Here is a 14,079-nt window from a genome sequence, read left to right as displayed (position 1 = left end):
TTAATTCACGTGGGTGTCCCTCCTGCCTCTGACAGAAAGGTGGAATGGAGCCTGAAGAGACTATGACTGCTACCAGATCCAAAATGAAGGGATGGAGCTACCTGAATACTGAAACCTGAAGTTAACCTGAAGCCTGACTTTCCTGAGGGGCATTTCCACAGAATAAACCTAATTGCAGGAACTTATCAATAGTTAGCCAAAGAGGTGACAGGGCAGGGAGCACCCAGCAAAGTCTCAATGAACAGTCCAAGATTTTTGTTCCCTCCCCTTCATGACTGTGAAAAAAAGGGGTAAAAAATTTCTTCCTCAAAGGGTTCTCTTTCATACCAACATTTCAAAAGATCAATTGCCAATAAATTAAGACAAAACAAGAAACAATGTATGTCCTAGTGGCAAGGGAAGATGCACTCCCTCTCTGTCCCTGTCACGTCAGAAGAGCAGCTCCAGCAGAGCCCTCTGGGCTGCACTGTGCCCTCACAGCAGCACTGGTGTGACGTAGTTGGCAGGGAAGAGCCCCAGTTCCCCACGCAGGCGTCCCTTCCACCAGGAGGGGTTGGAGCTGTCCAGGACCTCCAAGATGTCCCCAGTGCGGAATCCCAGCTCATCGTGCTCCAGAGCATCGAAGTCGTACAAGGCACGGACCCACAGCGTTCGCTGGAATGGAGAGGAGAGACAGGTAGGGAACAAGGAGCCAGGACTGTGAAAGATCATCTTTGCCACCCCTCTTAAGACCCAGTAAATACATTCACTAAGCAAGGACAAGCAGTGCTGAATTTTAGACCAACCTGCAATTAAACCAGGAAGTGGCCAAGATGGCAGGAAGGAGGGACCAATTAACTGGGACACCTGAGGGATGGTGTTTGGTTTCTCAGCAGCCCCAGTGTATTTGTGGGAATTTGCACCATAAGGGGAAAAGTCAGACTGAGAGCAGGTCCTTAGGAAGTTGTGTTCTCATGGCTCTGCTGCCTCTGCCCTGTAAGGGCAGCCAGGACAGCCACATCTCAAGCCAGTTATGGGAGCACAGAAGCACTCCTGCCTGAGACCTGCTGGGCTGTAACTATTAGGGAATGGTTCTAGGGAGCTGGCCTGTGCTGGTACAGATATAAAAATGTGTCCTCGGCCAGTTGAGGACTGAGAGCGCCCACACACAGGCAAGAGTAGAGAACATTGTAAAGAAGGATAAAGAAGGATACTTGTTCTTTCAGGTACTTTTGGGGCATAAGAAAGGGTCTTAAACCTTCTTCAGACTCTCCCCAAGGTCAGGTCCCTGAGATCCAAAGGATTTAGTGTGTGTTTGGGTATACCAGTTTATTTGGAGTGTGCACTGTAATGTGCACTATGGTTAGATTATTTTTCTAAAGGACTTTGCAGTCAATCTCCCAGATTTCTTTGGCCAGAAATCATATTTTAAAGGACATGGCTTGGGCTTCTTTCTGGGAAATTGCTGGCATCCACACCACAGGGCATGGATAATTTAGGAGGTATATCTGGCAGGAACAGAGGGAGAGATCTGTTTGAAGGCAGACAAATTTTGATAAATCTTCCATTCAGGGCCCTGCTTAGACTTTGCCCCTAGTTATTTGGTTGGACATATAGAACTTCCTATAATTGGATTTGTGAATTCTACATCACTGATGGGATGTGGCAGGCAAAAGCGTGTTGTTCTTCATTGCCACAGCCTCTGAGGAATGAAAACCACTGTATTTTAAGCTGGATTACAATAAAGATTCGGGGCTTTTGCCAAGAAAAGAGACATGCCCCTATTTTTTAACATGTTTCAAATAATCTAATCCAATCTGATCTTTTTCACTCATTCTTGAGAAAGGTCTGCTGTCCTTCCCTTCTCTCCTTGGATCTAGGTTCTCTGGTTATGGAGAGAGACATAACCAGACATTTAAGATGAACATTTCTTCAAGGAAGAGGAGCATCCTTAGGTCACACTGAGCTGATGGGGAAATATTTGTAGCTGGCAGTGGAGTCACAGGCTGAGGCAGAGAAAGACACAACATTCTGTGTGGGCATTCACACAGTGGAACTTGGCAGAGCAGGGAGTGACTAAAGGTCAAGTGCCAGGCTTGGATCCTGTAGGGAGTGGTCTGGGGTGTCTGTGGGCGTCACACCCACATCCACTGTGCTAAGAGGCTCTGACAGCCAAGGGTGTCAGGTAGGTGAGCCCCGCTTTGATGGCAAAGGAGGTCTGAGAGATGTGCCAGGCACAGACAAGTAGAGCTGGGCAATCTCAGGCCTTCTCAGGACTGCAAAAATTAATGGAAGAGACGGTGTGACTACAAGTGCATTGCAAGACAGGAGGAGCATTGTAGTATGGTATAGTATCATGAGGCTGCTCTCCACAGAACTTAAAAAATGTACTGCACATTTAGCTACTGACATCAGTCGCCGCCTGGCTGTGGTGGCAAAGACAATTGAAAGCCCTGTGCATTAATGGACATGAAGTTCTACTAGAAGAGATCATTAGGCTTTCAGAAATGTCTTCTGCTGGACTGGTCTCGTGTTTGATCAAAATCCATGGGTGAGCTTGTGCTCATTCCAGTGTCCCAGATGGGGATTATCCCTATTTTGCTGAGCTCATGCTAAGTTCCCTCTTCCACTGAGGCTGCATAAGACTGATCTTGAGAGCAGTTACTGGAACTATGCTCACATAACACTGTAGTCCTGCCCTCAGAGTGTCCCAGGAGCAGGTTCAGGTGGCTGGGATAAAGTCATGAGGCTCAGAAATGTCTTGTAAGACATGGCCTGGTAGGCAAAATACACTGCTTCTCATGCAAGCTCCACCTCCATGTAGGTGACATGGTGCAGACTACTTGGCCATTGCTAAGGGACCAGTGACTTGGGCAGAGGAGGCCTCCCAGGTGCATCACCTACCGGTGTCTGCTGGTGCAGAGGGTCTGTGTGTCTCCTCTGCATGGCTCCTGCACTTCCTTGGCCATGATCCCTTAGTCTGTGCATCATGTCATTCCTGTCCAGACTCCCACCATATCTTTCCTAGAAAGAAAATAGCAGCAGAAAAGTCATGTTGCTGTGGTTTTGGCTGGAATAGAGGTGATTTTCTTCGTAGTAGAAGTAGCTGGTATAATGCTGTGTTTTGGATTCAGTATGTGAATACTGCTGATAAGACACTAATGTTTCAGTTGCTGCTAAGCAGTGGCTCACTCTAAATCAAGGACTTCTCAGTATCTGGCCAAAGGGATATTCCATACTCTGGAATATCATACCCAGTATATAAACTGGGGGGAGTTGGCCAGAAGAGGCTAACAACTGGTCAGGGACTGGCATCAAGGTGATAAGCAATTGTATTGTGCATCAATTCTTTTTCTTGAGTTTTATTCCTCTCTCTTTGTTATTTCCTTTTAAATACACAGAAAATGATAATAACAACTATTATTACTACTACTACTACTGCTACTATTTACTCAATTTCAATTATTAATTTGTTCTTATCTCAACCCAAGAGTTTTACCTTTTTCTTGATTCTTTCCCTACTCCCACCCACAGGAGGAGGAGTGAGTGAGTGGCTGCATGGTACTTAGTTGCCAGCTGAGATTAAACCATGACACATATATATTCTGAGATGTATAAATGAGGGGATTTAAGAGTTAGTGGGCAAAGAGTCAGGACCAAGCCTGCACATCAATAACTTTAGATGTCTGCTTCCAATAAAGTCCCTGTGCTCCAGTTCTGCAAGTAATGACCCTCATGGAAGAGGTCAGCTTAGATGCTCTGTTTTGGATTTTACTTTTTAGGAACTGAAAGCTGACTCTCAGCTGTGTTTCACAGCTGCTGGGACAAATGGTCAGAGAGGGGCCTTTTTGGTCTCTGAGACTTTTGGAGAAAAACTAAGGCTGTTCTAACTCACAGATAAAAACCATGCTTGCCAAGGGGACTTCAGCCAATCTGGAGTTATTATGACCCAGTTCTGTCCCCTCCTTGCTCTTCCTCTGTCCCATATGCTGGGTGAACATCAGTTGTGCTGATACAGCTGACTGTATCTGAGGACTCACTACTTTACTTTTTCTTGGGCTGCTCCATAGTGTAAAGGGCAGCAAGTAGGCTTATAAATCTAGTACCCAAAATAGCCAAAGAAGAATGAGACAAAATCAAATTCAAAGAAAAGTAGCCGTATGACCACATATCTAAGACATATCAACACAAATGGCCCAGGCAGATGGAGAGAAGAAGTAGGAAACATCTAGGAAACAAGTTCTCTTTTGTGTGCACAGCTGAGAGATGCAGATTTTTGACAAAATGACTGCTCACTCACTACCAAGCAATAAAAGCCAATGTTTCATATGCCTGGGCTTGATGTCCCGGGCCCTTGTTCCTGGTAGTACCTGTTGCTGCTGCAGTATGGGAACAGGATGCTCTACATATCTCCTGGATACAGAAGAATGATCTTCTCCAGCTGCTCCTCCCATGTGGAATCCTTCCCGACCTATCCGTTCCAGGCTCCCACCATGCCTTTCCTGAAGGAAGATCACAAAAGTGAGGTCAGGTTTTGCTTCCTACCATATCCTTGACTAAAGCTGTGCAATCATTGCACACTGGGCACTATCACTACCCACTATTCTGAAGGCTCATTCAAATAAAAGATCCCGCCTCTCTGAACAGAAGAACAAATCAGGAATCCTGTATTTTAGATCTTTGTACCCACTCTCCATCTGAAGTCAGGGTAGTACTGGGAGGTGCTGGGCTGAAAATATGGCTACTGATGTGAAGATCAGCACAGGAGGCCAAGCTCTTTCTTGAAACACTGCCCTTAGAATCCATTTGTCTCTGAACTGAAATTTATATATTACAATCATTTTATCATATGGCTGTAGCATCTAAAAATTTGAATTGTGAACAGAAACTCCATTGTGATGGGTGCTAAACACACTCTGCTGTGCCCATGACCATAATAAATGTACAGAGAGTTTGCCAAAGCAAACTTGAGTTCTGTTCTTTCATTTGCCCGTCTGCATCTTGGAGCAAATGCATCTCTTTCCCTTCCTGCTCACAGTCAGCCCAAACAGGTTGTTATACTGATATACACGCATACAGTCCTTCTTTCCTTTCCCAGACATAGAGATTCATTGCTGTGATCTCTCTCTTACAGATCCCAGAGCCTCTATTTTAATACCTCACTAGTGCATTTTTAAAGCTCTGTATAAGTGGTCTAGAAAGAGACAAAAACCCAGGCCTATTCTTCAGACTGAAAACGTATTATCTCTCATTTTGAGCCAGCAAGAATGACCCACACGCAGCCTATAAAGCTCTAGTGCTGTAGTCAGCAGGTCACATACTTTCTGCCTTGCCTCTACTTGCACATCCTGGTAATTCAATACCAGAATCCATTTCCCAGTAAAGCAGAACTTTGGTTGCTGCAGTGACCAGGCATGTTCACTCCCAGTACAGGGAGTGCAAGGTGTAGCAGCCTCTGCTATGTCATTTGCTTGTTCCCCTGGCACAAAACCAGGCATTCATTGAACTGGGATTTGAATGCCTTCTCAAACATTGACTATACCTTCCCTGAAGGCACATCTTGTTCCCAGATCTCCTATGTTCTTCTTGGTAGTACTTTCCAGTTCCTAACAGCCAGGTTAACTGCTCCAGGTTCTGCCCTCTGTTCCCCCACATTCCTTTTACTGTGTTTGCTCAGTAGCAGAAGATAGACAATTCTTCTGAGCAGACAAACTTGCAGGTGTAGTTGCACTCTGGGTGTGTGCAAGGACCCTAAGAAACCAGACTCAAATTCTTCTCAGTCACAACCCACCAGTCAACTCTGTGCCTGCCCTTAGGAAATCTAGGCATTTCAGTAAGGTAAATCCTGCTTCCCTTGGCATCTCAGAATTTCAGCTCTGAGCTCTTAGCACAGCTTTAGCAATGCACCTCTATTCAGATTTGAAGAGTAAAAAAATCTGCTCAATTACACAAATCTACATACCACTGAATCCACTAAGAATCTGTGTCTCAGGCCCCACCAGTGTAGTTATGTGGCTGTGTTTCCAGGGACAGACTGTCCTCCTCCTCACCCTGAGACATTCTCATAAGAATAACTCCTTCCACAGAAAGGTTTCTGACTGAGAAACTCCTAAGGACAGTTTGTGTTTACCTTTTCTCCTTGGCTGTTGTCCCTTAGGAAGATCTGCTTCTGCCTGGAGATGGAAGTTGTCTTGTAGTAGTCCACCAGCTTGTTTAGCGAGTGGAATTTCTCTGTCCACAAATAATAGCTACCCTTGGAATCCCTCATCACTTTGAAGTGTTGCACATCATCTTCATGCCTGGATCCCAATGGAAAAGAGATCATCAACAGATTGCACTTTTACCTTTTTTCAAAAAGTCTTTTCCAGAAGGGTACTAAGACTTCTTGTTTGGCCAAATCTAGACTTCTGGAAAGTCATGCAGTGGCAGTCCTTGTGCCTACTGGACCCAGATGTGGCTCTGTTTCAAAAGATTCATCGATTTGCAAACACACAGTGCCCCAGGGCTGCCCAGTCACAAAGCACTATCAGAACAAAGCACAGGGTTTTAAACCCTCTCTTTTGAAATAAAGGTCACAGGAGCTTCCAGGGTGAAAAAGTGCAGTTGTAGTCTACCCAACAGCCTCTGCAGGTCCTGTTAACATCCAGTCTGCATTGACTATAAGACCTGTATTACACCATTACACACCATGGGGATCACCACCATATGCAGACACAGTCATGTGAAACCATACACTAAACTTTAAGATGGTATAAAATCTAGTGTAACTAGATTCTAGTGTAACTAGTGTTATCTATGTAACTAGATAAATCTTGTGTAACTTACTACAGGTCATTCTCCCTACTCAAAAGTGAAAAAAAAAAAGAATTTTCTGTTGCTGTTACAAGCCAAATTAACAAACTCAACCTTCTGCCCCTTATTCCCCCTGCACCTCCCCTCCTCTCACCTCTTCTCTGACGTGTACAATTCCTCTTTGCACCAAATGTGATCTGGCTTTGGCACCCACCTCCTTGCTCTGTGCAACTCCAGGCACTCAAAACACTCTCCTCAGAGGCTACACCTGCACAAATAAACTAGATGGGGACAGGCAGGGACTGAATGCTATCCTTGACTGCTACAGCCCCAAGCTGTTGAAGTGTTAGCATGGTTGTGGTTTAAATGGGAAAGCTCCCCCTTTGATAGTGCTGGGCCATGGTTAGAAAGAACAGGCCAGGAACTGTTCACATGGAGCTGCTTGAATACAGCTCTTCTGTTTGGTGGGGTGAAGAGGGTGTAGCCATACAGATCTGACCTCTGCCTCACTGCTTGACTTCAGGGCCAGAGAAAGAGCCTGACTGTACTTGATTTGCTGGTGTTAATTGGTGCAAATGTAACCAGAATGTTCTCCTGCATTCCTCCTGGATACTTTTTGAGCTGCCTGAATCAGCAAGTACAGACCACTTGGAAAAGACTAATCATGACTTGTTAATCATGACTCTAATTTAAAACTGGTTATCAACTATTTGACTGAAAACTTGGGAAACAAAACATCATTGAAGGGCTCTGTTTAGAAGCAAACGCACTGAGAAGTGCTGGGCTACAGCAAGCTGCTGAAATACAGCTGGGCTGCAAGCAATGAAAAACCAGTCCTTGTCCAATGGCTGTTTAGTGACCTGTGGGAAAAAAGTTTACAATGTAATAGTAATCTCTTCATAGGTAGTAGTTGAATTCTTGGATTTGGTAACCAGAGCTGTCAGGGAATTAAAACAAATGGAAGACACATGTTAAGCACAGTGGGAAACCTTCCTGTACCATTCTGCTTTGCTGTAGCTCTTTCAGGGAAGGAGGTCACCAGGGGATGCAGCTTTGGAATGGGGCATTCACTAGTCACTTGAAAAGAGGCAGAAACATTTGGGAATCAGATGCCTAATTCGTTCTCATTCACAACACAGCAGCAGTACCAGTGACTGGCAGCCTGCAAACTTCTCAAGAGCCTACATCACATTAGGAATTCTTATGAGAGCAGGCTAGGGACACCATTAAACAGGAAAAGAAGCAGGAATATGCTGATAGAAGCAGATACCTAACAGAGATGGAGAAGTCACCATGAGAGTTCTGACTGGCTCGGACGATGAAGCAGCCGACTCCTTTGCTCATGAGGAGGTTCTCTGCCTCGTGGCGGGATATCTTCTCATCAAACCAGCTGTCAAGTGGGAAAAATCAAGGAGATGTGAATAAGGATGGGAATTAAGGTAAGGAATAAAAAAGTTGAGGGTAGGGAGAACGTGAATAAGCAGGGTGGAGGGGAGAAAACAAAAGGATCAGAGGAGCTCACATGGCTACTCCCAGTGGCCACGTATATGCTGAGGTACAGGGGTTTGATGGATGCAGACCATTTTGTTTGAGTAGTAAAAGCGTGTACATGCAAAGAGAACAATGTAAGCTTTGGTCTGCTAAGAAGCAACACTCAGCTGAAACTGTAATTACAGACACAGTACAATAAGGAGTTAGTCAAAGAAATTTTAAATGACAAATGTGTATGTATACATATATACACACATAACTCTCAAACATATACATCAAATTGCTTTTTCGCAAACTGATTGAAAATTACTGGGCTGTGATGGATATATTGCATGGAATGCACATAAATTTTTAGGAGAAGCAAGCCATGAAAGTTTTACTACTAATAAATTGGTGCCTGCAAGAGTTGCAATATCACAAAATCACAGAAGCACAGAATACATAAGCACACTTACACAAATCTATCCAGGCATAAGAAACAACAGCATAAGGCACTGGACTAATAATGAGAAAGTCACCATAAATAGTAAAAGAATATGATGTCAGTAGGAATTTTTCTGTAGAGAAACACAAAATCATATACATTTGCATCTGTCCACTCCATAGCTAATAAGAGCTATGATCTGCACTCTTTGACTTCACCTAATACATAATTGCCTGTATTGCATTAAAATGAAGGACTGTTAAGTTCCTAACATCTCTCATTTCTGCTTTGGAGTTCCTTATTATCATCACAGTTTACCTATGTATCATTAGCAAAGAAAAATCAGAAGAGCCTTGATAACCAATCTCAATGATTACTTAATCAGAAAAAAGATGGGCAACAACAATCCATCAAAAATAGGAGGCAACTTTCTTCCCTACGTCTAGTTCTGTCATCTGGGCTGAACTGCTTCAAGCTGCAGACCTGGCACTTAGAAAAGTGTCAAAGTGGAAATATTTCTTCACAGCTCTTGCACAGAGAAAGCAACACGAGAAAAATGTGTGTGAAAAAAGAAGCTGCCAGTGCTCCTGAGTGATGGCACAGCCCTGCGAAAGAGTGAAAAAGAACAACTGACTGGAAGACCTCATCCCCCTGAGGCCCAAAAGTACAAGCCCTTATTTGCACAGCAAACGAATAATGTCCTTCAGCTCAGCCAAGTGGGTTGGCTTATGCTCAAAAAGGCCACTAAGGGCCACCTCCAAAGGGGACAGAGGCACTTATCTGTAACCTCAAAATCCCTGTGTGCTCCCAGTCTGACTGCTCAGGGCAGCAGTGTGTTACAGCCACAAGCACTGGGCTTGGTGAATGCTCTGCTTGTTCGCCCCTGAAATGCCGCAGCACTTCTGAAAAAAGAGGACAATGAGAGGTGCTTCTGGGAGCATTTCTGCTAAGTGAAAGGTTGTAAAAATCCCATGCACTGTGATATTTATGGCATAGGGCTGGAGAGCACATTTAACATGCATTCCAACACGCATCAGTCCTCTCTGAAAGTGCAGCTCCATCTCCTCAGCGAGAAGAGAGAAATGCAGGTATGCCTGTCCCCTGACAGATCTGTTTGTGTGTGTGTGAGAGACAGCAGGGCGGCATGGCTGGTCTGTCAACTCTGCCGATCCAGAGTACCACCAGCTGTCACAGCATTGCACTGACCTCTAGTGCACCGACAGAAACTCACAGGCACTTTGGGGGGCAGGGAACGCGGCGGCAGGGTGGGAAAAGGGAGTCTGTGTCCCTAAGAGTCAAAGAGGAGGCAATTTTCTTATGATTCATTTTCAGAAAGATTTCTTGCTCTTCCTTTTGCACTTAGCCTCTGTCTCTGCTCCCAAGACTTCACATCATGACTATTCTCCTTTTCTCTGAGGACATCTAAATGCAATTCCTGCCACATCCCAGTGTCCCTCTGCTCAGCAGCAACAAAAGAGTCACTTGGGACTGACAGCGATCATCGAGATCCATTTAGCTCCGAAAGAGCAGAGGATGCTTTGGGGTAGAAATACGCTGTGCTGGCAGAACTGTGTGTAGCATTATGGCAATCCCTGCCAGACCCAAAGTGCAGGATGTTATGCCCAGCACTTCCCCTGTCCTGTCCTCTGTGCTCTCGGTGGAAATGTGCCATGGTGGTGACACCATTTCTGTCACACTTACGGGGGAACATGGAAATCAATGAAGTTCTTAGGAACGTAGCCCTCGTGACTTCTGAGCTCAGCCTTGTACCACTCTTCCTGGGAGCTCAAAATCTGCAATGGAGAAATGGACAGAATAAATGCATCTCCTGAGGCAGGCAAAAGTAACCAAGATTCAGAAAGAAACCTAGAATGTCTTGTAAGAATAAAATAAAATGGGACATGTTCTCTACTCCCCACCCATGGTGCAACAAAGTTTGTGGCTGACGACCACTTCAGAGCAAGCAAGCAATAAAAAGCCCAAGTAGAATTAGAGAGATGGCTTGTTAACTTTACCCCTTTGTCTGACTGCCTGTCTGTGTGTCTCTGATGCCTGTGAAATGGAGAAATTCAGCTTTGAAAGACTTAGTAGGGGTTTAATTTATTCTCTGTGCTGCCTTTTGTAGTTGATACTGTATCATCTCAGATTCACAAGGGAAGAAGAAAATATCTGTGAAAACTCCTCTGACACATGGGTATGGAGGGATATGCAGCTGTGTCTGCGTGTGTTATGGCTGCAGAGATGTTACCATGTGCTCTCACCTGTCATTTCACAAGAGATTCTTTGGTGGGTTGTCAGCTGCCCTGAGCTTTGCCAAGGTAGATATAAGAAGGAGGCAAAATGTGTTTGCCAGACACTACTATACTTAGGAGATTGTAGGATAGCTGGAAGTGAGTCCACATCACACACTGGAGCAGCTTCAAGTGTGCTCATATTAACTGTATTGGTCCTTAGAAGCATCACTGCTGACCAGGGAGGGCCCAGATTCATGACACCCTGGCGGATGGCCCAAGGTACAGCCCTAAGCTGGAGAAGAGAGGACAGGAATACAACCACAGTGGGATTTTACTGCAGATGTGGTCCTTGGTGTTTTGTTTGACATTCCAGCTCCTGGGACAGGATTCTGCTGTATGAAATAGACCATGTTCTTGCACTTTCTGGTTTTGGAGAGGAGCCTAAAAGCATGAGCCATGACAGTTTTAAAAGGAAAAAGCCAGTGGAAATGACTTAATTTAAAATCTATTGTTAACAGTAATAATACTTACTTTGTGAGCCAGTCTCACAGTTTTGGGAGCCTAAGGCACATTTTAACTGCTTTGTATTGACAACAGGATGTTACTGTCTCTGGAGCCAATTCTTCATTGCCTTCCCTGCCACATAGGCAGGATTCAGAAAAGTTAAGGAACAGAAAGCTGTGGAATTCCCTACTTGTATAGTCACTGCCATCCTCATGCCTGGGTGCTGGGTTGAGGATCTTTTTTCACTGCTGTGGCCAAACACAGGCGATGATGGCTACTTCCTGCTCATGCCTGGGCCCTGCTCGGTTGGAAGTGAGGTTTCCAGAACGACCCACCAGCTGTTTGCCCCTGCAGAGCTGGCAGGTTTCTCTCAGTGTGTCATCCTCTCAGAGAAGGATGTGGGGGGGTAAGAGGGTGGATTTCCTCCTGTTGCTACTGGTTGAGGGCCTCATGTTTCCGGTTTTGTAATCTCTACATCAATATTTCACCTTATCTCCTTCATATATCAGCAGGTTGTTGCAGGCAGCACGAGGGGGCTCATGATGGGGTAGGAATGTGTGTGTGCCTATGCCAGAAGAGAGTTGTTACTCAGGCTGATTTGCTGCTACTATCGCTTGGGTGGCTAAGGTGTTGTTTCGTTTACCTCAAGGACATTGAAGCAAGAAGGAGTTTGATTTTTCTGGTAGTGAATTCTCTATGGCAACCAATAATAATAATAATAAAACTGGTGTGCAGTGTGACACTTTTTATCAGAGGATTCCAACATACTTTGAAAGGACCTCTAGCTTATAATGATTTTACAGGAAGGGAAACTGAGGAACAGAAGGAAAAGTGACCTGGCCAATACCATCACCCCAGGAGGGACTTGATGGAAGTCTCCTGAGAAAAAAGGCATCAGTAAAGGTCATGTGATAGTAGGGACTGACTGGGGAAGAGTAAGAGTGGTTATCTGTACTGAAGAGAGGCAGTGATTTCTCCAGAACCTTCTCACAGCTCTTTGGAAAGATTTGGTACTATTGAGCTCTAGATGCTATCAACTTTGTCTAAGCGCCAAGAATTAAAAGGCCAATAAAATAAAAAATGGTAGTGATGGAAAAGGCAAAGCTGAGACTCAATATCTGATTATTAGCTGGAATATCTGTGACTGCACAGAGGGGTAGCAAAGGCTTCTTGCCAAACAGGGCTATACATCCTATAGTTGTACATCATCCCTTTGGACAGTAAAGGAGCTAAGGCCTCAGGGAGGAGTAATACTCAGGCCTTTTCAATGGAAACAGAACATCTGGGGCTGAGAAGTGGATAAATAATTAGGGTGAAACTTCAAGTGACTTCATCTGTGGGACTTTGGTAATGTTAACAAAAACTGTTCTATCATAACACATACAAATCAACTTTAAAGAGAGTTCCAGAAGCTCCATATTGCAGATGACCAACTCTACTTCTGCCATTGCCCCATTGTGAAATTCCTGCAAGGGTGTATATAACATTATTAGACCAGGACCTCTTAAACTATTCCACTATGTGTGTAACAGTCAGTCTCATGGAATTTTCCTCTTCTGTTTGCAATTGCCTAAGATCCCTGCAGCATCTAACAATAGTTACTAACAGTGAAAAGTTAGATAAGAATTCTAGAATGGATGAGTTATCAATTCTAGAATCCAACTGTCTTTTAAACAGTTCAAGGGCTGGAAATAAGGAAATCAGCAATCTCTCTGGACACAACTGATCCTGCCTGCATTTAGACATATTCAGCAGAATGTAGTCACTGTGGATGGTTTACCTGGTCAATGAAAACAGACAGGACCCTCAAAATCTGCCACTAAAGATCTTGATCTGTGCCCCAGCAAAGGTACATACCCTTCCCTGCAGACTATCAGAGGACTGCAGGGCAACTAAATCCCCAGTTCATGGACATAAAAATCAAGAACAGTGGACACAGACTCAGGTAACCTGGGAATTGTTGTTCTATTGCAAACCCTATGGGAGAGGAGTATCATGCATTTGTATACTAGTTTATAGATGTGTCTTCATCTGTTTTGTCAGGGCAAAGGGAAGCACAAGAAAGATCTGGAAGCAGTCTCAGAAATGCTGTTTAGTCAAGTTGGGGACTGTACTTACTTACCTTCAACATATCCCCAGCCTGGAAGCTCAACTCATCTTCTCCAGAAGCAGTGAAATCAAACTTGGCAATGGCTTCCATACTGTGTCTTGGGGGCAGAGCAAAGCTGGAAGAGGTAATGTCAGATACTTGTCAGTACCTATGAGCTACTGGGATTGTGGAGTCCAGCCCCTGGAAAGCTGACAGGCAGTGCTGGGATTCGAAGCACTCACGACCTACGGGCAGCCATTAGTTACTAGACATGGAAAGACATTAGCAGGTAGAAGAGAGGGCATGGCTGAGCTGTAATTAGCTGAAGTCAGAAGTACAAATAACCAATAGTGGATGCTTACTCCAACAGATCTCTTTCTCTAGAGCAACCTCATGGGAAAAACATGTATAGAACAACTCTGTCACATTTCCCAATAAAGCAAGTGACTCTGTCCTGCAATAGAAAAATGCATTCGTCCCCTGCACTGACTTTTTGCCTCAAGAGTGAGTCAAATTGCTGACAAAACAAACAGGGCTACAATAAATATATATTTTTTCTTGGACAC

At 44.5% G+C, this 14,079-nt stretch overlaps 1 protein-coding gene across 1 annotated transcript; it reads right to left on the bottom strand.

Annotated features, from left to right (window-relative positions):
- Positions 1 to 474: 474 nt before the first annotated feature.
- GRAP2 (GRB2 related adaptor protein 2) lies at positions 475 to 13,642 on the bottom strand. The gene is made up of 7 exons (XM_030960354.1): positions 13,547 to 13,642; positions 10,388 to 10,479; positions 8,042 to 8,161; positions 6,110 to 6,278; positions 4,350 to 4,481; positions 2,884 to 3,003; positions 475 to 654 (listed from the first exon to the last, which is right to left on the bottom strand). The coding sequence occupies exons 1-7, from the start codon at positions 13,622 to 13,624 to the stop codon at positions 475 to 477; spliced, it is 891 nt and encodes a 296-aa protein (XP_030816214.1). The 5' UTR covers positions 13,625 to 13,642.
- Between the last annotated feature and the right edge of the window lie 437 nt (positions 13,643 to 14,079).

This window comes from Camarhynchus parvulus, chromosome 1A, assembly GCF_901933205.1.
Source record: "Camarhynchus parvulus chromosome 1A, STF_HiC, whole genome shotgun sequence".
NCBI lineage: Eukaryota > Metazoa > Chordata > Aves > Passeriformes > Thraupidae > Camarhynchus > Camarhynchus parvulus.
The sequence above is the reverse complement of the archived record's forward strand: the minus strand, read 5'-3'. Positions and strand labels throughout refer to the sequence as shown.